Source organism: Periplaneta americana, chromosome 1, assembly GCF_040183065.1.
Source record: "Periplaneta americana isolate PAMFEO1 chromosome 1, P.americana_PAMFEO1_priV1, whole genome shotgun sequence".
NCBI lineage: Eukaryota > Metazoa > Arthropoda > Insecta > Blattodea > Blattidae > Periplaneta > Periplaneta americana.
Window position 1 is genome coordinate 34,011,833 of NC_091117.1, and position 26,369 is coordinate 34,038,201.

Consider the following 26,369-nt stretch of genomic DNA (forward strand, 5'->3'; position numbering starts at 1 on the left):
CGGTCTAAATATACTCTAGGGCAGACATTTCCAACTACAGGCTCTGTGACATCATATGCCTCTGATCTCAAGTCCTCTGAGAGGAGAAGGATAGGTGAAAGAACAAAATAGGGGAGTGGCTGGGGAAGGAATGGAGATGTTTAAATAACGGAGACATAACATTACCCTCCCTCACGTGCTCTACTAGCTCTGCTCCGTGAGGGGAAACGTGCTCCGACGTCACAGGCTGTCCAGTTGGAAATGACTGCTCTATGGCATGTATTCTTCCCCAATCTGTAACATTATTTTGTGTTCTGTTAGTCTCTTGATTATCGCCTGCCGATCATAATATAAATGATTATAGTTGAGCTATATTCTCCACGAATATTACGAACATTACAATACAAAACACGTTTAAACATTTTAATTGATTCTAATGTCCGTATTACATAAAATTAAAGAATATGCATACTTTATAAATAATATACAATTTATAACATATCACGTCATGACTATAATAGGCCTACTGACTGTCCGCTATAATGAACGCTCGTCTCTTACAGGTTAAATCACTCGATTTTCCTGAATTTGCGAACAAAGATTAAGGTTAATATAGATCAAGTTACTGGATACATACAATAATTGAAGATGTATGTGTTGCGTAGTCCCGAGGTCTATGACAAGCTTAGAGTGGGTTAGATGGTGAATAGCTAACTGATAGGAAGCCGAGAACTGTGACAGGGTTAGAGTGGGTCATTTGGTTCATAGTTAAGCGACAAAAGGCAGATGAGTGTAACGAGGTTAAAGTGGACTAGATGGTTAATAGATACGAAAACTATGCTAAGGTTAGAGTGGGTTGGACGTGTTGCAGCTATGTTATTTACCTGCGAAAGTACGCAATATTGAAGTAGTGGCTGAAAATTAATACCAACTACCGGCTGGCATTTCTCTACTGAGCCGGAGGTGCACTCGGGCGTGGGTTCGATTCCCTCTTGGGTTGATTACTTGGTTGTGTTTCTTCCGGTGTTTTCCCAACCGTAAAACCAATGTCAAGTCATTTGAGAAATATTGATATATAAGAAAAGCTTCACTTGAAGACATATGGACTTACAGCTACCACAGTATTCACATCGTGTTTCCAAGTGTGCTTTTTCGTTTTATATGTAATCGGAGTAATTAAAAAAATTCTACGAATTTATCCACACCGTAACCAGAAATATGTGATAAGTTCCTCGGATGCACAACCAATCTGTATCTTGTAGATTCCTTTCTAACATGGCTTTAGTTATATCTTCCTGCCATGTCTGCCTCGGTCTTCTATGTCGCCTTCTTTCTAGGAGTTGCCAATTCATATCTTTCTTGGGTAATTTCTTACCATGTGGCATTTTTTTACTTGTCCAAATCTGTGAAATTGTTTATTTATTATGTCGTCTGCAATAGTCCCATCTTCTACTTTCACAATATCTCTAACCCCTGCGTTTCTGACTCTGTCTAGGAGGGAGATTCCGGTAGATCTTCACCAGAAGTTCATCTCTGCAGCTAGCAGTTTCTTTGCTGCTTATTAGACATTTACTACATCTCGCAACCGTACGTAATTACACTTTTGCAAATAAGCTTACAAATATTTCTTAGTTTTCTACTATATAGATTTTGCCACAAAACTGAAAATTCAGCGTACTTATGACATCCTTCGCTTTAGTTCCTCTCTGATTTCTGTCTCATTTCTACCACTCATTCCAATATTCACCCTACCCAAGCGGGTAAAATTATCACATGATTTCATTGCATTGTTACAGTATAATTCTAAATAGATTTGTTGACCTTAGGAACAAAATTCAGTTTTGTCGAATTCACCTCAGGGTCATATTTACTTTTCATTAATTTTCCAAGCCTCATATTCGAGATCTTTATCTTAAGTAATGCCTACCAGGTCATCGGTGAAATGGAGTTTTTATAACGATGTTCCATCTGTAATTGATAGGCCCATGCAATCAATCAATCTCCAAGTCTGTCCAGAGGCTTAAAGGTAGCAGCCCTACCACTAGACTTCTACCTTATGTTGACAGCACCACATTGGGAGGAACTTTTACTTGCTTTCAAGTTAAAACCAAAATGATCCTATCATGGTATGAAAAATTGTTCAATTTCAGTGGGGAATATGTTAAAAAATAACGCAACAATTACTGTGTCTGTTTCAATACATCTTTCCATGAAATTGTGCTTTTTTTTTTTTTTTGTAAAGGCATATGACTCGGCTAAGAGGGAAGTATTATATGATATTATTATTGAATTTGGTATTCCCAAGAAACTAGTTCGATTAATTAAAATGTGTCTCAGTGAAACATACAGCAGAGTCCGTATAGATCAGTTTCTATCTGATGCTTTTCCAATTCACTGTGGGCAAAAGCAAAGAGATGCACTCTCACCTTTACTTTTTAACTTCGCTTTAGAATATGCCATTAGGAAAGTTCAGGATAATAGACAGGGTTTGGAATTGAACGGGTTACATCAGCTTCTTGTCTATGCGGATGATGTGAATATGTTAGGAGAAAATCCACAAACGATTAGGGAAAACACGGGAATTTTACTGGAAGCAAGTAAAGCGATCGGTTTGGAAGTAAATCCCGAAAAGACAAAGTATATGATTATGTCTCGTGACCAGAATATTGTACGAAATGGAAATATAAAAATTGGAGGTTTATCCTTCGAAGAGGTGGAAAAATTCAAATATCTTGGAGCAACAGTAACAAATATAAATGACACTCGGGAGGAAATTAAACGCAGAATAAATATGGGAAATGCGTGTTATTATTCGGTTGAGAAGCTTTTATCATTTAGCCTGCTGTCAAAAAATCTGAAAGTTAGAATTTATAAAACAGTTATATTACCGGTTGTTCTGTATGGTTGTAAAACTTGGACTCTCACTCTGAGAGAGGAACATAGGTTAAGGGTGTTTGAAATTAGGTGCTTAGGAAAATATTTGGGGCTAAGCGGGATGAAGTTACAGGAGAATGGAGAAAGTTACACAACGCAGAACTGCACGCATTGTATTCTTCACCTGACATAATTAGGAACATAAAATCCAGACGTTTGAGATGGGCAGGGCATGTAACACGTATGGGCGAATCCAGAAATGCATATAGAGTGTTAGTTGGGAGACCGGAGGGAAAAAGACCTCTAGGGAGGCCGAGACGCAGATGGGAGGATAATATTAAAATGGATTTGAGGGAGGTGGGATATGATGATAGAGACTGGATTAATCTTGCACAGGATAGGGACAGATGGCGGACTTATGTGAGGGCGGCAATGAACCTTCGGGTTCCTTAAAAGCCATTTGTAAGTAAGTAAAGGCCCCAGAGAAAAATCACGTTCTGGACGACCTCGTAGTTGTAGTGGAGAGGCCAAAATTTGTGTAAGCACTTGTTTTGACATTATTAACATGGTGGAAGAAAAAAATTAACTTTTTTATCTGCTCCCATGAGAATGTTTGCTTGTAAGAGGAACCCTAATCAGCCATTCGAGTTGTCACGGATGTTACATTTTTTAAATTTTCAAACTGTATTTTGAAAATGAAATGACTTCCGTTAATTTTTTATTATTAGAATCAATTTAGAAGATCAGTATCATTTTACAGACAAAAAATGTTTAAATATAATACATTATTATTGCAGAAAATAAAGAAAAGTTTCCGTCACGAATGTTACAAGATTTGTGAACTCGCTTCACAACTTATTAAAAAAAAGTGTAAAACACAGGTCTCTGCCTAATGCAAAAAGAGTTTCATTCTCCTAGTGTCCATGTGAAAGCTATGCAAATCTCATGGCATCCAATTAGGTCACAAAAACATATTAGGTAAATATTTTGTAGCTGTCTTTCATGGAAGTTATAAATGAGTTAATGTCCTTTATTTTTCCAGTTTCACAACAACTGTGACACTTCTAAGTCAAAATTTTCACTTGAACTTTAAGATTGCTAATTGTAATCCAAACTACTTAAAATAAATATCAGAAAGAATATAGCACAAAGCAAAAATGTTCCTTCGTGCCAGAGCTCTGGAATTAACAGAGCACACTCTCAAATTATTTCTTCAAAAATAGCTCCTTGAAAAATATACATTAATAGCGTATCTTTCTATGAGTAAGAAACAAAAGGTACCTGTTACCTAGCAAAGATCATTTACTAAAGATGTTATTAATTGGTCCAACAGAATAATATTTGTTATAGTGACAATTAATATTTGAGGAGAAATATTCGCTCCGGCGCCGAGGATCGAACCCGGGTCCTTGGTTCTACGTACCAAGCGCTCTAACCACTGAGCTACGCCGAATTCAATCCCGGCGCCGGAGAGAATTTTTCTCCTCAAATATTAATTGTCACTATAACAGATATTATTCTGTTGGACCAATTAATTACATCTTTAGTAAATTCGTCTAGCTAGCAGTGCATGATTCTGTACAGATTGCTGTGCACATTACTGCGGAATCCCGGCCATTAGTCACTCAGCTGAGTGCACTCCTTGTACAATGGCAGTTGACTTGGAATATAAACGTCAACATATATGCCCAACTTGGAATCAGGCCACAAAAGGGAAATAACACTGTAGGAGGAAGGTTCGATCCGGTGCTGTAGATTGAATTCGGCGTAGCTCAGTGGTTAGAGCGCTTGGTACGTAGAACCAAGGACCCGGGTTCGATCCATGGCGCCGGAGCGAATTTTTCTCCTCAAATATTAATAAAGATCATTTAGATTCGGTGACCATAAAACTTGTAAAATATTTTCCCTTTCAAAATAAAACATTAGAATATTTAAATTTAGAATTTTATCTATGTCCTACACTAAAAAAAAAAGTATTTCTGAAAAAGACTTTTTCATTGGAATTCCCTGTTTGCCTGGAATGGCTGTAATGTAAAGTCCACAAATTACTGATAAAAGAGATGAATTGTGACGAAACTCATAAAAATCATGAGAAAGTATTCGTCCTTTTCGTGAAGCTGATTTTATTTGAAGTTGAATATAAGTTCTAATTAGTGTATTGTTGTTTGCAGGAGACAGACAGCTGAAGAGCGCGAGGCGGAGCGGCAGGCGGCCAACAGACTGATGATGTCCCTGCAGGCCGAGGCGCTCAGCAAGGGCATGTACCACACCGCGGAGCGGGGAGCGGCACCCGGCGATACGGCGCTGCACCTGCACCACCACGGGGCGAGCGGCGCCAACAACACGTCGCTCAGCGCTCTGCAGAACCTGCAGCCGTGGGCGGGCGGCGGTCCGGCACCCTCCCTGCAGCCGCCCTCTGCAGAGCACCACCACCAGCCGCCCCCGCCGCCGCAACCCCCGCACTACAGTATCAACCCGCCACCGCTGGCCTCCCCCATTTGCTAAGTGACAGTGCGAAGACTGACTCACTTCTTTGGTACGCTCATGCTCGCATTTCGGTCAGGTTGTTTTGACGTTTGGATGTTGTAACAATCGTAAACAAAGATTGTAAAAGACAGTAACAGATTTCTATCTGCAAGAATAGTTCCTTACCGGAAATAATAACAATAATAACAAATGGTAAAAGTTTTAATTACAGCATCATAGAAACTCCAGAGACGTGGTGTCAAAATCTATTTGTACCTATCTCCTATCACGCTGATAACATCTAAAATTTTGTCTTGCAGGAAGCCTTCTAATTTTATCATATCGAAACACTTATAATAAATTATTTTAGCAGTGGTTTCTATAACGCAATACACGCACCTTACCTAATGAAACTATTATAATTACTTAGGCCTACTTACTGGCTTTTAAGGAACCCGGAGGTTCATTTCCGCCCTCACATAAGCCCACCATTGGTCCCTATCCTGAGCAAGATTAATCCATTCTCTATCATCATATCCCATTTCCCTCAAATCCATTTTAATATTATCTTCCCATCTACGTCTCGGCCTCTCTAAATATATTTTCCCTCCGGCTTCCCAACTAACACTCTATATGAATTTCTGGATTCGCCCATACGTGCTACATGCCCTCCCCATCTCAAACGTCTGGATTTAATATTCCTAGTTATGTAAGGTGAAGAATACAATGCGTGCAGTTCTGTGTTGTGTAACTTTCTCCATTCTCCTGTAACTTCATCCCTCTTAGCCCCAAATATTTTCCTAAGCACCTTATTCTCAAACACCCTTAACCTATGTTCCTCTCTCAAAGTGAGAGTCCAAGTTTCACAACTATAAAGAACAATCGGTAATATAAACTGCTTTATAAATTCTAGCTTTTAGATTTTTTGACAGCAGACTGGATGATAAAAGCTTCTCAACCGAATGATAACAGGCATTTCCCATATTTATTCTGTGTTTAATTTCCTCCCGAGCATCATTTATATTTGTTACTGTTGCTCCAAGATATTTGAACTTCTCCACCTCTTCAAAAGTTAAATTTCCAATTTTTATATTTCCATTTCGTACAATATTCTGGTCACGAGACATAATCATATACTTTGTCTTTTCGGGATTTACTTCTAAACCTATCTGTTTACTTGTTTCCAGTAAAATTCCCGTGTTTTCCCTAATCGTTTGTGGAACAATGATAACAAATGGTAAAAATTTTAAATACAGCGTCATTGTGACACCAAGTCTCTGGAGTTTCAATCTATTTGTACCTGTCTCCTATCACGCTGATGACATGTAAAATTTTGTCTTGCAGGAAACCTAATTTTATCACATCGAAACACTTACAAGAAAAATTATTTTAACAGTGGTTTCTATAAACCAATACACACACCTTACCTAATGAAACTATTATAATTTATATAGTAAAATCAAATAATAAGAAAATTAAAAGCCTAACGTAGCCTACTATAAAGTAACTAATAAAGATATCTAGTTCAGAAACGTGATCAGCAATTGAATACAAAACAAACGCACATGTGCTTACTGCAGAGATTAGAAAAATATCTCCTGACTTCCATCTGTTGTGTTTTCTTATTTAGTAATAATTTCAGCATAACCTCTTTGGCTCAGCCAACCAGGAATTGAAAATTGTAATAAAATTCCTTCATCTAAAAGATAAAGGAAACCTAATAATAAGTAAGAGGGAGTGTAGCGCAGCAATTTAAAGAGTAATCTGAAGCAACACTTTAAAAATGGCGACGAAAACAGACCTTAGAAGGGCCATACGGCCCTGAAAATTCGTGAATGATAAACCAAGTCTTACACATTATTATAAAGCAAAAATGTAAAAACCGTGTATTTTGACCAAAATGACCATTTGTTCACATTTCCCTCTCCTTCAGATACACAGAAAGGTTATTCAAATTCCAATACAACGGAAAACTCTACGCTATATTTAAAACATAATGTAGATAAATTTTTCTTTGCAATAATCATATATACAATTTCAAAGGTGTTTCAAATCTATATAGGGCAATATTCTCTTAACCCTTTGCAGCATAATGGTTGTTCAAAAGAACCACTGTTTTCTTTCTTTCTTTCTTTCTTTCTTTCTTTCTTTCTTTCTAAATTTTATGGCACATATTCAACCTAGGAACCACCTCTTGAGTACACATAGAGGTGCCATCTATGTTTTGAAATTGTGTGCAGAGTTAAAATGTTGAAAAAAAAAATTGATCGTAGCTTTGTTATGATCTATGATATGAAAAACATAAAAAAATAATTTGTGCTGCAAAGGGTTAAGAGTAAAACCCCGTTAGGTATACGAAAAGCCCACAAACAAAAGAAAATTACAAATAGTTGTAGTGCAAGGTCCATCATTCGTCGTTTTATCCCTCCATGCGTTCTACTTTCGCTCTTCTTAGCATTATGTTAGATACATAAATGGAAGGATCCTTTACAATCTTTGGAATGATGTGTGATATCATATCTGCAAAATTAGAGCTAGGTAAAATAAACTGATCTTGATATGAGCATGAGCGTGTCCGTACTGTAAATAAGTATTGTGAAACGTCTCGTCTACGGAAGATTTTAGTCGAAAATAGAGAATATAACTGTAGATCACAAATTCGTGCATAGTGCAAAGACATGAAGGACAATGACAATGATGGGAATTTTGGCAAAACTGTCAACTTCTCTCTTTAATAGTGTAAGAATCCACTAGTCCACGATGTTTGAACACTAACAACTTGATTTGTTATACATTGTGCCTAAGATAATATTTGTACCCCGCTACGACTAAGGTACTGCAATAAGAACAATGGCTTGATGAAATGGACAGTTGATTCATCACGTACCTACGAGAAATTATTGTTAATCCCACTGAAATGTTTGCCTTAACTCCATTGCTTCTACTCAAAGATAACGTACTCAAATACCTACACAGACGTGGACAATGTACTAGTCAAAAATCGCACAATAACGTTTCATAATACAGTCTTCGATGAATTCCACAACAATGTCTTCGTTATCAATAAATAGTTTACAATTATTTTATTGTTTCTCGAGTTAAAATTTGCTTAAAATGATCCTTGTATTTGAACGGATAAATTTGTAATAAATTCTCAATTTTATTTCAGCTTTGAACACACTTTCTCAAGAATATCAAAAACTTCAGTTACAGATATTGAATGAATATCGGGGAAATAAAATGCTTGAATCTGGTTTATGTATTTGTGAATCTCTCGTTCTCTCTTTGGTTTAAAAAAAATGTAAGTAAACATTAATATCGCCTTTGTTTTATGAATCTATTGTAAACTTACAGCTAGACATAAGGACTTCATAATAGTGGCTGAGAAATATAAAAAATTTGTGTACATTTTCACTTTTTCGGGCGGCCGGGTAGCTCAGTTGGTAGAGCAGCTGGCTACGGGCTGGAAGGTCCGGGGTTCGATCCCAGGTGGTGACAGGATTTTTTTCTCGTTGTCAAACTTTCACAACGGCCCCGAGGTTCACTCAGAGCGTATTCCGAATCTCACCGGTGAGCAATCCTATGGCATCACGGTGTTCCGAATTTCACCGATGGAGTCACTGATGCTCCACCGGTGTCGCACCGGTGCCATCAACTTGCAGAGGTGGTGGCAGTCTCCATCAGCCGCCATCAGTAAATCTGATTGGTTCTTGTATAGGGCGGGGATTAGCAGACGAATAACATCGTGCACTGTTGTGTCATGGCGGTGTGTTCTGCTTTAGTTCTGCTGTATTGTTTGTAATGAGCACAACGTAAAAACAATATGTTAATGGCTTATGAGCGAACATGTCAACGGACCATTTATTACTACCGGTTCAAGAAATAAATTGTTTATGCTATCTTTTCTTTGAACGAGATGGGAGTACGAAAATTTCGCAAAATTTTGCTAGCGTAGCACAGACAACAACTTGTACAGTCGCCATGACAGCCATCGATCCTTCCAGCAGTTTTGTTCCTTATTTCGCTGCAACGTGACGTCATTGATGCCACAGGACCGGTGAGATTCGGAATACGCTGTCAGCCTCCTATAAAATTGAGTACCGGGTCTCTCCCGGGGGTAAAAGGCGGTCAGAGCGTGGTGCCGACCACACCACCTCATTCTAGTGCCGAGGTCATGGAAAGCATGGGGCTCTACCTCCATGCCCCCCAAATGCCTTCATGGCACGTTACGGGATACCTTTTACATTTTCACTTTTTCAAGAAACAAGAAGATATAACTTAGTAACTTCAGAACTAGACTTGAGGCCCGATAAATATACAAAACATATTAACTGAAATGTTGAGGTTGAATCTGCAACTTTTATGCACTGATGATATTTTGCTCTGAAATACTACACTGATGTCTTCGTTTTATTCACTTAACACTGAAATTCTTCTTGAGATCCTCTCAGGCGGACAATCAGTTGAATCATAAATTCCGCTCATAAGTAATATTGCATAAGCTTAAATAAGAAAAAATCTGCCACTTCAGTTTTTTCGCCCCGATTCCAAATACATTCTGAAGACAATATGTAAAATCTCAAATAATGATGCAACGTCCATTGAATGCACGTTTTGTGTGTGAACCAATATTGTGAAAGCCATTTAAGGGTGAGCACTGTCAACATTATATTCAATTCGTGGGGATACTAGCTTAATGTCAAGGATTAACGTTTCTTTATTTTAAGAAAATGGCTTCAATATTTTGGTTAAATAATAATAAACTTCCTTGGTTATTTTCATTGTACCATCTCAGAAACAAAGGTTATGACGCGAGATATATGAAGAGTCCACTGCAAGAATGATGGATGTCACTTTCTTGTCGAAAATGAACCAAGACTGTCAATGCATAGCTTAAGACATATAGAATGTGCATAGAGAGTTATATGGCATTAACACTGATAGTCATTGTCCAGTAATGATTGGAAAATCACAGTTAAGCTTTGAGCGCTAAGCATTTCAAACTTTCTGGGCCGTATTCATAGACATTTTTAGCGCGGGCTTCCGGTGGATGATGAGCGTTTTTCATATTCATAAACCAGTGTTAGCGATAGGATATGATTTGAATTCTGTACTAGTAACCAGTGGATAGCTGGGGCTAGCTTAGCACGCTCGTAGCGCGTGCTGCGAAATGTCTATGAATAGCACCCTCAATTGCTTCTCCTGAAAAATATATTCCAAATGACATCCATCATTCTTGCAGTGGACTCTTCATATGTCATCAAAACTGAAATTAAATAAAATTTGATACATAGATAATAATAAATGAAGAGTTCGCGGGAAAAACGATGAATGTCACAGTTTTCTTAAGGTTGATGCCATTATCTAATTCAATGGATCACTACGAAATTTAATGTTGTTCTTATGAAAAATGGTAAAAAGGAGAATTATTACCACGAATACAGTAATCCTTTCCTTTATTTTCTATAGAAACAGCACTACATCTTGCAGTTATAGACTCAATTAGATCATTATCTAATCCTTAATAGAAATGTGACATTCATCGTTTTTCCCGCGAACTCTTCAAATGTGTCAGCCTTTACAATTGAATTTCCTCTAAGACATTGAAATGATATCTCCCACTGATATCTCTTGTGGTCATAGTTGTGATGTAAGATACTGGACTGATATTATGAGTTTTATCGAGTTGTGGTTTGATATTAAAATAATTATCACGATATTCTCAGGTGTGATTCGAAAATTCTGTTACACATTGTTATCTAAGACTATTACAATAATCGGTCACACTCAAATCTTGACGCTCCCGCTCCAAAATAAGTATATTCAACGGACGGTATGTACAGGCTATTCTTTATCTCGTGAAACCAACTTGCGTGTGATGAGAAGAAGAAAGTGGACTGGGAAACTTCCCTCCATCATTACGCTTCCACTTGCAGCTAGATAGCAAACAAACTCCCACACCATCAGATTCTTACTATGAGCAATGGCTCACACATGCATTTGGTTTCACGAGACAACGGATAGCCTGTAAAGTCCACAATTAAATGGTTGACTGCTTCCTGACAAATCACAAATCCAAATACAGTTTTAAGTATGGAAGAATACCGTGAACTTCTAAGAACGACTACCATCGAAGCCTCTCATTGGTGTGTTTTATTTGATGTAGTGAATAGCATCCAAATGTTTTAAGTTACTCTTGAGTGTGTGGCATTGAGTTTTAATATTTCTCATTGCTGTAAAAATGAACATGGATTTTATATGATGAATTTAAATAGGATATGCATAAAAATTATGTAAATATTGTAGAAATGAAACGATTACAATTCAATAAAATATAGAAGAAAATTGTAATGAACCTCAGTAAGAGATTCAGATGATATACGAGTAAAACACAAATATTGGACTGTGACCGAAGTGTAAGTGATAAACTTCTTGTACGATTATGTAAATAATATTGTAATTTAAATGAAAATTCCACATTTTTAATGCATAATATAGCACGTCTTGTGTAGTAACTGCCACTTTTTTCGCGCAAACGTAGATGTTACATTAGGATTGAACATGCTTTCACATGAAACTTGTAAATTTGTTAGTAATTTACAAGTAATTATCATGTGATTCGAATTTGTATATATGCACACCTGAATTATTAGCAAGAATGAAAAACTGCCATATTATTGGCTCTAAACGGAATTTCATTGTATGAATTCACTAAAGCAATGTAATGCAAACCGTACCCACACCTATTATGTTCGAATCTAGCCAATATCCACAAAGAAAAACTTGCAATAGATGAAATAAAAGGTTACTACAGTATTACCAACTCCGAAGTTATTTGTACTAATTCCCTAATTCCATAAAAATCTTCTTCCCGACGTCCTTTCTTAGCATAATTTATTTACCTCTCTGCCTACTATCAGCTCAAGAGACTGATCACTCCGAGTGATTCAAAATGTTTTGCTGAAACTGAAGGATCTTACAGAGTAATCGAAATGTAACTTTTTCGAGTAGGAGTCTGTGGTCTCCAAAATAATACTTAGTATAAGTCCGTAATGTCAGGAACTACATTGTGGATGTAATCCTATTTTACACCTTATCTCGTCTCACCACTTTTGAATGGGGAAATTTTCAACAACATTTTATAACTAGTTGTTCCAGAGCTATTAGAAAACGTGACACTTATCGTGTACCAGCACGTGTGTATGGAAAAGGACGGAGAACTAGCACACACTACTCTTGCTGTACGAGACTTTCTAAATCTTACACAATCAGGGCGTTGGATCGGGAGAGAAGGTCCGATTGAATGGCCAGTCCGTTCACCCGATTTGATGCCTCTTAAGTGCGCATTTGCGGGGTAACTCATAAACACTTTTAACCAAGCTACTTACAGTATCTGATACTATTCGGGAGGTGGATTTCCGACAGAGGGTGCGCCGGAGTTCCTCCGACGATGCAATACCTGCACTGAATGTGATGGCTGCCAGAATCATCAACGTTTGGTGTAATACAAGATTAATATTGTTAGCTCAAGTAATTTTTCTATTTAATTTCTTGCACAGATTACTATTGCTTCATTGGTATGTAGTTCATCGTGTATTTCCTGATGTTCACAGGCTTTCACTGATTTGAATCACCCTGTATATTAAGTCCTTGCTTATGAAATTATATACGAGAATCAGAGTAAGTATTTAATTATAAACAAATGCATCGATTTAAATGCCCAATATTTCATACTCAAACACCAGACTAATGGAACAGTATAACTGAGATTTTTTTCTATCTTAGCAAGTCTAAATGTAAATCACTGTGATAACTGTTAGACCATCTTTGTCACGCAAGCTACTCTGGTTTCAGCCTCAGCCAGGCCTGTGATTTTTTATTTATCAATAAAAGTATGTAACCCTCTCGATCCCCCGACTTCACTTCCAATGAATGCTGACAACGGAAAAAATACAACTGGAATGAACAATAGATTGGATAATAAGAGATAAAAAAAATAAGTGATTCGCCAATGTCGGAAATTACTTATTACGTTTCTTCAGCACAATGAATTTAAGGTAATTTTTTGTTACTTAACGACGTTGTATCAACTACTAGGTTATTTAGCAGCGATAGGAGTGGCGATAGCGAGATGGTATTTAGCGAGATGAGGCCGAAGATTCGCCATAGATTACCTTACTTTAGTTACCGTACTGGTAGTTAACCCCATTCGGAAAAAAAAAAAAAAAACAAATTCCTGTAAAGTCTAAAACAACGATAATTTCAAAAGCAATGGATACCATCCAATTACTATACAATTTTAAACAACAGCCGATTGAGCATTTTCCAGAAGAAATTCGAAAAAATGACGATGGTCACGAATACCGTTTTTAAACACTTACATTCAATTGACTGAAATTTTTTAAAAAATATTATAGGAAGACTCATTAAAATATGTACAGTAGTGGCAAAAAAAAAACCGGACCGACCCTTGTAGCTGATTTCAGAGCCTTGTTCACTGCAGAGCGTCGATAGACTGGTAACTAAAACTTTCGTGGTTCGAATCCTGTCTGGGAAGAAATTATTTTTGTTCCTTATTCAAATTTATTCCAATACTTCTCGATTCCAGCGATATTTTACTACTTAATTAACTTATTATTCCCAGAACATGAATTTTACCAGCTTATTTTCTAATGGCTTTCGAGATGGGCTACGTCAGCAGTCGAAACTACAACAATTTCAATAGATTACTCGCTATCTTGTGAATGCGGGCGTGGCTAACTTCGGAGACTTCGATTATTCCGTCGGTCCGGGTTTTTTTGGCACTACTGTACTTACTGGTGATATGCTGAAACTATACTTATTTTTTCGCAGAATGTAGACAAGTTGTGGAAAAAAAGAATACAAGAATACCTCGAGCTTGGAAAAGAAGAGCAAAATCCGGAGTCATCTACGTCAGGTTAAAGACAGTCAAGGCTTAAGGACTCCAGGGATTTATAAGATTCCATGCGAGTGTGGCGAAGTATACATAGGGCAGACTGGCCGCACAATAGAAGACAGAATCAAAGAACATAAGAGGAACCTGAGGCTGTATTACCCGGAAAAATCTGCAGTGGCGCAACACAGCATAGAAAAGGAGCATAAAATACTGTTTGACCACACCAAGGTCATTAACAAATCAAGCCACTACTGGGATCGTACAATCAAGGAGGCCATAGAGATCAAGCTGGAGAAAAACAACTTTAACAGAGACAGTGGACTCCAGCTCAGTCAGGCATGGACACCGGCCTTAGACCAACTCAGGCCCTCTTACAATCAAGGTCATGAAGATCACGGACCGAGGACGGCAACCGATTCCAACCGGCGGAACAGGGCTCGCCGCCCGCCAAACTTCACGCAGTAATCCCGGGAGGGGCGGAGCTTACGAGCGATGACAATTCCCGGCCCCGGATTGGCCGATCCGCCAACCAATCCCGTTTCACCTGAGACAGCCACATCTATATATAACCTTTCGACTTCCTGTTCGGACATCACTTCCCTGAAGATGGCTGCAGAGATAGCAGTCGAAAGCTTGGAGCATTCCAAAATCTTAACTCGGCTGATATCCCGCGAAAACATATTAGCGAACCAACGCCGAGAAAGCCTCAAATCATACAAGTTCTTAAATGTTTGATACCATTTCGAAACTCGTATTTATGCAAAATAATTTTCTAGTCTACGTTTGTCATCAAAACATACACGAAAAATCTCCTTGAAATTAAAAATGATAGGCTATCACTGTGTGTATCGAATATAGATAGGTTTACAGATCAGACTTAAGAAGCCGCTTTCTCAAAAACAGGCACATTTAACGAATTAATTATTTTTTACTTTACAAGTTTAGCTATGCACTGAAACATTTCTTTTATTTCTATGTGCAACGTTGTTTATGTTTCTAAGTAAAACAAATGTTTGTTAATAAGTTTTTTTTTTTCTTTTAAATCATCTCACGATCACCCTCAAATCTTTACACACGGCCCCCTAAATAATGGTCGCGACTCACACTTCGGGAACTACTTTTAATTAATATATTTTGTTTAGAATTATGTTGCAATTTTGAACAATTTTCCCCCATTCTTAACATCAGGGAGCGCATTTTCGTTCCCAAACAACTTAAGAAAGTTATCGGTTAGTATATCCTGGAGTTTTAGGGTTCAAATGCTTACGCCAGGACGGTGCGAAAGACATAACTTAGTTCGATACGGTACATAATAATAATGGAGCGTGATAACTTAAGTGGGATTGCTAGTAAATTGAAAGATTCTGTCCAGCTACTTTTGAACCATATAAACTTAAACGCACAAATACTGCGAAACTAGCCCTGTACAAAATATTAGTGCTACATATGACAGAAAATGTAATTAGATCGATGATATAATAATACTGAACTAATATATACAATATAGCCTATATATTATAGAACATGATAGCATATTGATGCACATTAACTGTGAATACTCTATATAAAATATATACAATTAATTTTTTTAACGAAATCAACTCCGTTACGGTGAACAAAAACATATTATAATCCGAGATTATGAAATTCATATCTTTTACTATAACTGCCAGTAAAATTTTTTCTAAGCAAAGAAAATGTTCTTCCTACATCACATAACGTTATAGGTACAAAATAATAACAATAAAAATCAATATACAAATTAACAATATTTACATTTTACACAATATATACAAATATCTCATTTATCTAAACCTATCCCGTTGCAGTGAACGAAAACTTATATTCTGAGTTTATGAAATACAAATCTTTTACGAACATCACATAAAATTTGTTTAAACTAATATAATGTTCTTTCTACGTCATATGGTGTTACAGCGGCATATTTATAATATACATCATTATTATTTAATGACCCCATGCGTACCTGCTTGCAATTCTAACTTTCTTATGCATCCCTGTGACGTACGGTAGATGTACCAGAAGAAACTACAGTAGAACCCCGATTTTCCGTCATCCTATTAACCGATTAGTTGATTATCCGACTGTATTTCTCTCTCGCTCTATTTTTATTGCAGAAAAAATATTAAGTACTGTATATTATATTAGTACGAATTTTTTCTACAGAGTGTTTTTTATAAACCTTTACCCTTATACAGTATGATCTACTCGTCGAGGGTCCGTACTGTCTTAAATTCTAGGCCTATGCAAAATTTCTTCCACAGGTGTCAAAAGAAAACGCGTTGTGCTACGAAAAAAGTACAAGTAATTGAGTGGTTTGAGAAAAGAGAAACTGTGGTTCATCTCGCATCAGAATACGAAATAGGAATTACAACTGTGCGCGATTTAATGAAAAACAAATATAAAGTGTATAAAGTATGTAAATCTACAACATGAGACCTGTACTGTTCCTATCTTTCCACAGACAGCCGTCATAAGGAGTTCTGTCGTTGAAAACCAGACTTAAATTAGTGAACTTCTGATCTGCTATATAGCGTGATAAAACAGAAGACCACGGAGCAAATTACGAAGCTGTATTATGCACTTAATTTATGAAAACCTTATATGGTTCGGATTATCCGATTTTTTCAATTAACTGTTCACTCCACTCCCTTCATTACCACGGATAATAGAGGTTCTGCTGTACTTGATCCGCTGTACGTTTGGAAACAGAAATGCTGCCTGCTTGTCATATATGTTCTCTCGCCTGGTAACGCAGAACGAAAGACTAAGTTAAGGGTCTATTTGTCTCTCCTCACCCATTACAAGCATAAAAAATAAAGGCATTTATTTACATGTAACAGACTAACACGATTCTCAAACTAAAATAGTGATTGACCCATTTCAAGCTCTCAACCTCATTTCTAGGAAACAACTTGTCAAAGCTGTTTTATTGTCGACATTTCTAGCCCACTGGAAGTATGAGGAAACGGTTCTTAATGATTCTAAGAAAAGGGGACTCTAAACACTATTCTGAACGCAGAGGTTAGTGCACATAATTTAACACTGACTTCTCGTTAAGCGATTGTGATCCTCCTTTATGACTCGGTGAATTGCGTGTGCGCTTCACAACCTAGTCATCCGTGGTTCGACTCCCGGCATTGCACGTTGGTGGGGGTTCATTTCCATTCCACGGGACTGAGTGTTTCTCCTTTCTACTGCACTTATAACATGTGACACTTCTGCGGTGGACGTGCACGTGCTGATCACTGTCAAAGAAGGAATCTAATGTTTATTTATTTATTTATTTATTTATTTATTTATTTATTTATTTATTTATTTATTTATTCTGGTGTAGTTAAGGCCATCAGGCCTTCTCTTCCACAACACCAGGAATACAAATACAATAACAGAAATAAAAAGGAAAAAAAAAAAAACACTATAAACGAAGTAAAGTCACACAAAAATATACATAGGTTGCAGTCACACAAACTTTAAATGAGTGATTAAGTATAATTAATTGTATCCTAATTAACTAACATAAACAAGAACAAATGTTAAGGGGAGGCAGAGGTAAAATTTTCGAACAAGACTGAAGAAAAAATGAAAATTTGGTTTTTTCCATTTTTATTACCTTTATTTTCATATTCCGATGTTAGTTTTTGATTTTGTGCCCTTTAAAAGTATGAAATTAAAACCAAGATAACTGTATTACTATATTATTCCCATAATAAACTAATACTTATCATTATTTATATACCTTCTCTGAACATATAAATAAAAAGAAATATTGAAAATTTCTTACAAGATGGTGCATGGGGCATTTTATATCAAACGATATAAAGTTTTATAAAATTATTAATATTTACAGAACTATTGTACTTAGAAAGTTGAAACTTGGTATGTCCATTACTAATAACGTACTTAGTATCCACACCTGTGGAGTAATGGTCAGCGCGTCTGGCCGCGAAACCAGGTGGCCCGGGTTCGATTCCCGGTCGGGGCAAGTTACCTGGTTGAGGTTTTTTCCGGGGTTTTCCCTCAACCCAATACGAGCAAATGCTGGGTAACTTTCGGTCCTGGACCCCGGACTCATTTCACCGGCATTATCACCTTCATCTCATTCAGACGCTAAATAACCAAAGTTGTTGATAAAGCGTCGTAAAATAACCAACAAATAAATCCATGATCAATTTCAAACAAATCGGATAAATTTTGTGGATTTTGAAATATTCACCTCTGCCTCCCCATAATGCTATGATATAGGCCTATCCATTGCATACCATCCTATGACTGCTTACACTGTCTGCTCAACGCTTATGTGCATGTAATGAGAAAAGTTATTTTACCGCTATCTGGCAGGTAGTGCACACCGCTATTAATATTATCAGCATACGCAAAATACCCTAAAATAACTATTGTTAGACGTCCTTAAGTATCAGAAGAGACAAGGGCTTAGGGAAACGATGCCCAGGAATCAGTTGGCGAGAGTGTAGATGAGTCAGTTGTGGGAGTGTAGGTGAAAATCAGTTGGCGAGAGTATTTGCTGAACGTAGCAGACAGCCGGTGAGTGTATGAGAGTAATTTACTGAGTATAGCTCAGTCTGAACGAATGGGTGAGTGAATCAATGAGAGAAAGAATAAGTCACAGAGCGGATATTGATTTGTGGATATGCAGCAGGAAAGGACATGGACGGACTGACATTTTACTTATATTTCCTCCGTACGGTAACTATATTCGAAGAACTGATCCATGCCGAACCCATTTACTGACTATTCTTGTGCCCCAGTCCACGCATAAACGTAGATTCTTCCATTGTGTCTTGGAACTCGGAACTGTACAAGAAAGGCAGCAGCAAGCATGACGATGACGTATCTGCGACTTGAATCAGTCTGGCACGCAGGTGTACAATTTTATAAGTCGAATGAGGTGCTCAAAACAGTAGCTACAACATCTCCAAACTGGCTTCAGTTTTAAAAATCGTGCTATTATTATTATTTATTTTTTTTTTTTACTTTCCTGTTAACTAGCTCACGCACGTAGATAGTTTATATTTTCTAATAGCCACTGCGGACCACTACTGTAAACAGAAAACCAGCTTCATTTCATTTAAGAGCTCTTCTTTTCTTAATGGAAAAAATAAAAAGATTGACAAAAATGGTTCATTTAAAATAACAAGTAGAAGAAAAAAGTGAAACGATTAATTAAAGTGAATTCTTTGTTAAAAGTAACAAGTTGGATTCCATGTGGCCCGGGGTGCTACGTGTTACTTTAATTGTTCGGTCTGTGATTGCTGTACACAAGAATGTGATTTGTGATCATTTAGAACCAAGCGTGGGAATACGGCACTTGGGTGGGAAGAAAATGATGAACATCAACACATACTTTTAAAAGCAACTCATGTTGACTAGCTTGAATTCACATCTTTTTAATCTTTTGGTGTTTGAAGTTGAAGACTAATTGCTTGTTTTATTATAACAAGTACCGGAGTACCATGAATTACTTAGGCTACTACTAAATAGCATGTAGTTGCAGCTCTAATTTATTGTGCATTTAATTGCAAAGAAACTTCCCAGCAATGTAAAAATAAACAGCAGAAAATGATGAGCAACATTTATGGCAAGTTTATTTACACTAATAAAATAAAGACGAAAACAGATTACATACATACATACATACATACATACATACATACATACATACATACATACATACATACATACATACATACATACATACATACATACATACAGTATATATACAAGAGAGGAAAATATTGAATGAAAGACAATAAAAATGATAAGAATTAGAAACAGAACAAGAAAAAAGAGAGAACGGAAGAACTAAAAGATAGACAGCAGGAAAGAACATGAGAAGGAAGGAGCAAGAAAAAACTCGAGACGGAAAGAAAACAACAAAAAACAAGAAAAGTAAATGAGCAAGAATTAGAGAAGGATGAGATGAAGAAAGAAAAGTGAAGGAAAAGGAGCAATGAAGAGCAAGAGATAGAAAGAGAACAAGAAAGAGTAAGAGAAGTAAAGAAAGCAAGAAAGAGTAAGAGAAGGAAAGAAAGCAAGGAAGTACAAGAGAAGGAAAGGAAGCAAGGAAGAACGAGAGGTCGAGAGAAAAAAGGAAGGGCAAGAGATGGAGAGACCAAGGAAGAGCAAGAGAAGGGGAGCAAGAAAGAAGAAGCGAAGGAAAGAAAGCAAGAGGTGGAGAGAAAAAAGGAAAAGAGAGGTGGAGAGAGTAAGAGCAAGAGAGCAAGGAAGAGCAGGAGAATAAAAGAGAGCAAGGGAGAGCAAGAGAATAAGAGAGAGCAAGGAAGAGCAAGAGACAGAGAGAACAAGGAAGAGCAAGAGAATAAGAGAGAGCAAGGTAGAGCAAGAGTTAGAGAGAGCAAGGAAAAGCAAGAGCAGGAAAGAGAGCAAGGAAAAGCAAGAGAAGTAGGTAGAGAAAGCAATGAAGACAAGGAGAGAGAGAGAGAAGGAAGAGCAAGAGAAGGGAATATCAAGAAATAAAGGGGAAGGAAACAAATTAAGAAAGAAAAAGAGAAGAAAAGAGGTCGAGAAGGGACAAGAGAAAGAAAGAAAAGGAAAGGAAGATATTAATAGAAGAAAATGGACGGAAAGAGAGCGAAAAACAATAGAAGGAATGACATCAAGAAAGAGCAAAAAAAAAAAGGTCAAGAAAGAACAAAAGGGGGAAAGTGAACGAGGAACGAGAAGAGAATAGACGAGAAGAGAGCAAGGAAGGGCAAGCGAAGGAAAGAGACCAAGAAAGAGCAAGAGAAGAGAAGATCAAGAAATAATGGGGAAGGAAACAGAGAAAGAAAGAATAAGATAAGGAAAGCGATCAAGGAAGAATAGACACATAATAGATGAGAGGACAAAATAAAATATACAATGGAAAAGAAATAGTAGCGGAGAGAGACAGAGAAAAGAAAGAGGAAGGGACAAAAAAGAAGAAAAAGAAAGAAATGAAAAACGAAGGACAAAATCATGAATTTAAAGATAAAAAGGAAACAAGAAGGTTACAAACAGCTACGCAAAAAAAAGTAAGAGTTAGAATGACAGGAATGAAGAGAACGTAAGAGACCGAGAAATGGACACTGAAAAGAAAGAAAGAGGGAAGGCAATTCATGAAGTTGGGATGAAGACAAACTGTAGTCTAATGTAAGATAGAATTGAAAGCTAAAAATATATAGGAAAATAGAGAAAAAAATAGAAAGAAAAATAAAATAGCAAGAAGGGAAGTGAAATTAAACGGTAAGAAAATGTAGAAAATATAAAAAAACGAAAAATAGGAAGAAAGACACACAAAAGGAGAAAAAAGCCAGGTGGAAATATAGAGAAATAAAGTTAAGACCTAGAAAATTGGATTATAATAGTAAAAATAAATAGCACTGAAATTAACATGGAGAAGAAAGTAAAACTTAGGAGAAGAAGAAAGCCTTGTATAGTACAACGCTGCTTCAGACGAATGTTCGATAGAGCAGTGCACGCATCCTTGGGTTTAATCACCGAAGAAACGTTTGGAGCAGGAGACGCCCAACCTAAGATGTGTTTAACCTATTTCGAGTTCCATTAGTTTTTATTCCTGCACGACCGCCCGTTCCTTTTAGTGGATGACTTAACAAGCAGTGTCATTATCTGGCCAATAATGTGTTTTCGCAGAAAATGAGCGCCCTTACGCTCCAACGAAGCCACGAGGCGCCATCCAAGCTCTGTACATGCACCCTTTCCTTTATGACTCGCGCATGACTTACAGCCGGTGTGGAGTGCAGTCGCTTGAAGTTAACATATTTCTCTATCATATCCACTTATCCTCTACGACTAAACAAAACCATTCAAATGAAGGGCTGGTTTCTCTGGCTCTCCTTGTCTCTACAAGGGTTACTAAAACGCGTGAGGCGCATGTGACTATCAGCAAAGAATGACTTACGAGATAACACGAGTATTATCAGTTCTTACTCAAGCAGCAATTAGCCTAATAAAATAAAGTAAAGGAGAGAAGAGGATGAAAAGATAAGAGAAAAGAGCTGATAGATGGCATGGAAGCAAGAGAAAGGAGAAAGAGGAAGAGGAAAGAGAAGTCTTAAGAGAAAAGGAGGTATAAGAAAACAAAAAAGGTGGGAAAAGCAAGAAAGGACGAGAAAAAGAGAAGGAAAATAGAAGAAGAGAGGAAGCATCAGGAGAATAAGAGGAAGAAGAAGAAAGAGGAAGCATCAGACGAAGAATAAAGAGGAGGCATCAAAAGAAGGAGGAGGCAACAGAAGAAGAGAAAAGAAAGAGCAGGCATCAGGAGAAGAATAAAGAGCAGGTAGCAGAAGAAGAAGAAGAAAGAGCAGACAGGAGTAGATAGAAGAAAAAGAAGAGGAATCAGGAGAAGAAGAAGAAGAAGAAGAAGAAAGAGCAGGCAGAAGGAACAGATATTGAAGAAGAAGATGAAGAAAGAGCAGGCATCAGAAGAGGAAGGAAGAGGAATCAGGAGTAGAAGAAGAAAAAGCAACGACAGGCATCAGAAGAAGAAAGAAGAGGCATCAGAAGAAGAAAGAGGATACATCAGATGAAGAAGAAGAAGAAGAAGAAGAAACAGGAGGTATCAGAATTAACAGAATGTATAAGAAGAAGGGAGAGAAAAAGAAAAGAAGTTAGACGAAGAAACTGGAGTCGTCAGAAAGAGGAGACAAAAGAAGAAAATGGATGCATAAATTATTAAGAAAGAAGCGGGAGAATAGGAGAGTAAATGAATAAGTTACGAAGAAAAAAAAAGAGAAAGAGGAAGAAAGAGGATGCATAAATTATGAATTAAAAAGGAAGCAGAAGAATAAAATGGATGCATATGAAGAAAGAAGAGGCAGAAGAAGAAAGAGGAAGCATCAGAAGACGAATAAAGAGGAGGCAACAGAAGAAGAGAAAAGAAAGAGCAGGCATCAGGAGAATAATAAAGAGCAGGTAGCAGAAGAAGAAGAAAGAGCAGATAGGAGGAGGAGCAGATAGAAGAACAAGAACAAGAAAAAGAAGAGGAATCAGGAGAAGTAGAAGAAGAAAAAAAATAAGAAAGAGCAGGCAGAAGAGGAAGAAGAGTAGGCAGAAGAAGAAGAAGAAAAATCAAAAGATGTAGAAGAAAGAGCACGCAGAAGGAACAGATATTAGAGGAAGAAGAAGAAGAAGAAGAAGAAGAAATAGCAGGCATCAGAAGAGGAAAGAAGAGGAATCAAGAGTAGAAGAAGAAAAAGAAACGACAGGCATCAGAAGAAGAAAGAAGAGGCATCAGAAGAAGAAAGAGGATACATCAGAAGAAGAAGAAGAAAGAGGAGGCAACAGAATTAACAGAATGTATAAGAAGAATAGAGAGAAAAAGAAAAGACGTTAGATGAAGAAACTGGAGTCGCCAGAAAGAAGAAGCAAAAGAAGAAAATGGATGCATAAATTAATAAGAAAAAAGCGGCAGATTAAGAGAATAGATGAACAAGTTATGAAGAAAAAAAGAGAAAGAGGAAGAAAGAGGATGTATGAATTATGAAGAAAAAGGAAACAGATTAATAAAATGGATGCATATGAAGAAAGAAGAGTCAGAAGAAGAAAGTGGATTTAGATGCAGAAAGAAGAGGTAAAAGAAGAAAGTGGATGCATATGAACAATGAACAGGTAGAAGAAAAGTGGATGCATTTGAACAAAGAAGAGACAGAAGAAGAAAGTAGATGCATCTGAAGAAAGAAGGAGCAGAAAAAGAACGTGGATGCATCTGAAGAAAGAAGACGCAAAAGAAGAAATCGGAGACGCCGTGAGGAAAAAAGTGGAGACATAGGAAAAATATCAGACATAAGAAGAAAGTAGAGACATCAGAAGAAAGAGAAAACAGAAAAAAGTGGCGTAAGAAGAAATGGTAGCCATAGAAAGTAAAGGGAGACATCAGAAGAAAAGGTGTCAGAAAGGAGAGACACAATAAGAAATTGTAGACAGAACAACAAACTGGAGTCAGAAGGAGAAATTATATACAGAAGAAGAAATTAGATGCAGAAGAAGAAATTTGATGCATCACAAGAAATTTGATGCACCAGAAGAAATTTGATGCACAAGAAGAAATTTGATGTACCAGAAGAAATTTAATGTAAAATAAGAAATTGGACTTGGGAGAAGAAATTGTCTACAGAAGGAGGGGAAGAAATAGAGGAAGAGGAAGAAGAAAAAGGTATCGGAATGTGAAAGGAACAGTGAATTCCGACCAACTGCTTTGGAGTTCACAGCTCCATCAGTCGCATGAACCTTGACCAGTGGCGATTTCTCTTAAGGAGCACAGGAGCAATGCACCACCTCTTCAAATAACACATGTTTTTAAATTTATATCAATGAGCTGCAGTAGACTATGTGAGCGACATAATTCTTTATTATAATACGGTACTGTGTAAAAATAACGCTGCACGTGTACTGTTCTTGTTGACGCCTGGGACTTAGGTTTACCATTCGACACTTGCGGCACACTGTTCCATTCGAGCATGCGCAGTAGTAGAGTTTCACTGGCAGGCTTTGGAGCATGTTAGGGAGCCAGTACAATGTGCGTAAGAGGGGTTAGGAGCACTTCCAGATGTGTTCTGCAGTCGCTGTTTGCCCGTTCTATCATAAATATTGCAATGAATAGTGTGCAAAATCTTTTAAATATGTAATTTTCTGTAAGAACTTTACACGAAAAGATAAAAATAAAGAAGATGCGTAGACGTACACAGGAATTAAAATTATAAGTGACGAAGAATAGTAATAGAGAAGTGACAAGAAAATTCAACATTCGGACTTACGAAAAATACAATATGTGGCTGCAATATAAAAGACGCTGTATTTTGTTTTCCTTGCCAATTGTTCGGCGGCGAACATTCATTGACAAAAACAAGTAGGCTACGTGTTATGAATTGTATTTATTTTTCTGTTTGAATTTAGGACTGTGCGTAGTAACTAAATAATTTTTATTATCGTTCTGTAGGTATGATTGATTTGAAACACATGAATGAAAGAAATAAAAACACGATTCTTCAGCTGCACACTCAACAATAATGTTAAATTAGCAGTGTTGGGTCAAACAAACATACAGACACAATTGGATTGTTGCACTTCACAATGATAAAGTTACCAATAACAGATATGTGCGTGCGGTTTTGTTACCTTTAAGAGGTCACGATGGCGGAAACTCATCTTTAAACGCTAGTATTTTTCTGGCCTCATCAATTTTAGTTCTGAATTAGACGCACTCTTAAGGATCATTAGGAAAGAGCAACAGTGTTTAAGAGCACATCAAACACTATACAGAACGAAGTCCTTCAAGCCATTTGATGTATGCCATGATGAGATTTCAAAGAAATAAAGAAAGCTGCTGACTTTAGCAGTTAAGGCTGATGAGACGACACACGTATCGAATGCTTCTGAACGTGTGAACTGTGTTATAAAACGCAATATAGCGAAAACAGTATTATTTACGATATGCTGCAATATAAATTGAACACTTTACTTTGCTATTACTGGACCACATAGGAAACTGACTAACTGCAATTTCTTGACTAACAAAATTATGTAAATCTATATCTATATAACATATATTAGTAGTTATGTCGTGGTTAGTACCTATAATAATAACAATAATAATAATAATAATAATAATAATAATAATAATAATAATAATATGATAATCATAATCATAATAAATATTTGTGCACCACCAGGATTATTTATCACCACACGCCACTGACCTTGACGTTTGTATCTTCCCCAAAATTTCTACCCTGTTCACATTAATCTATACATCCATCTCCCCAGCCAGCCAGTCAGCCATCCATTCGTCCAAAACTAGCTCGTGTTTCGACGTTGATACTTGTGCTTTGACTCTACGTTACACGTTAAACATCAAGGGAGTCGTAAAATGAACCAATAAAGAAACAGAAACTTGGTCATTTATGAAACTAGTCGTTGACAGAAATTGATTTCTGGGAACTCGTTCCGGTTTATTATCACTTCCAAACACTAAGAACCTCCACTGCAGTCGGCTGCTAGTGCCATTAACCTACAATTGGAAAGCCTACATTATTAACAACATGCGGTCGCTGTTTCCGAACGAATCAAGTTTAGTTCTTTATATATTCACATT

The 26,369-nt window shown here is 37.0% G+C and overlaps 1 protein-coding gene across 2 annotated transcripts in view; it reads left to right on the forward strand.

Annotated features, from left to right (window-relative positions):
• The window catches only part of C15 (homeobox protein C15), a 322,205-nt gene extending 310,069 nt beyond the window's left edge, over window positions 1-12,136 (forward strand). Inside the window, exons 3-4 of one of the 2 annotated variants that reach the window (XM_069818134.1) lie at window positions 1,475-1,566; window positions 5,025-5,154. In XM_069818134.1, the coding sequence (XP_069674235.1) occupies window positions 1,475-1,544 (70 nt within the window). In that variant the 3' untranslated portion in view covers window positions 1,545-1,566; window positions 5,025-5,154. Of the gene's footprint in view, window positions 1-1,474; window positions 1,567-5,024 lie in introns of both variants that reach the window. The other variant, XM_069818128.1, reaches the window with a different exon arrangement.
• The last annotated feature ends 14,233 nt before the right edge of the window (window positions 12,137-26,369 follow it).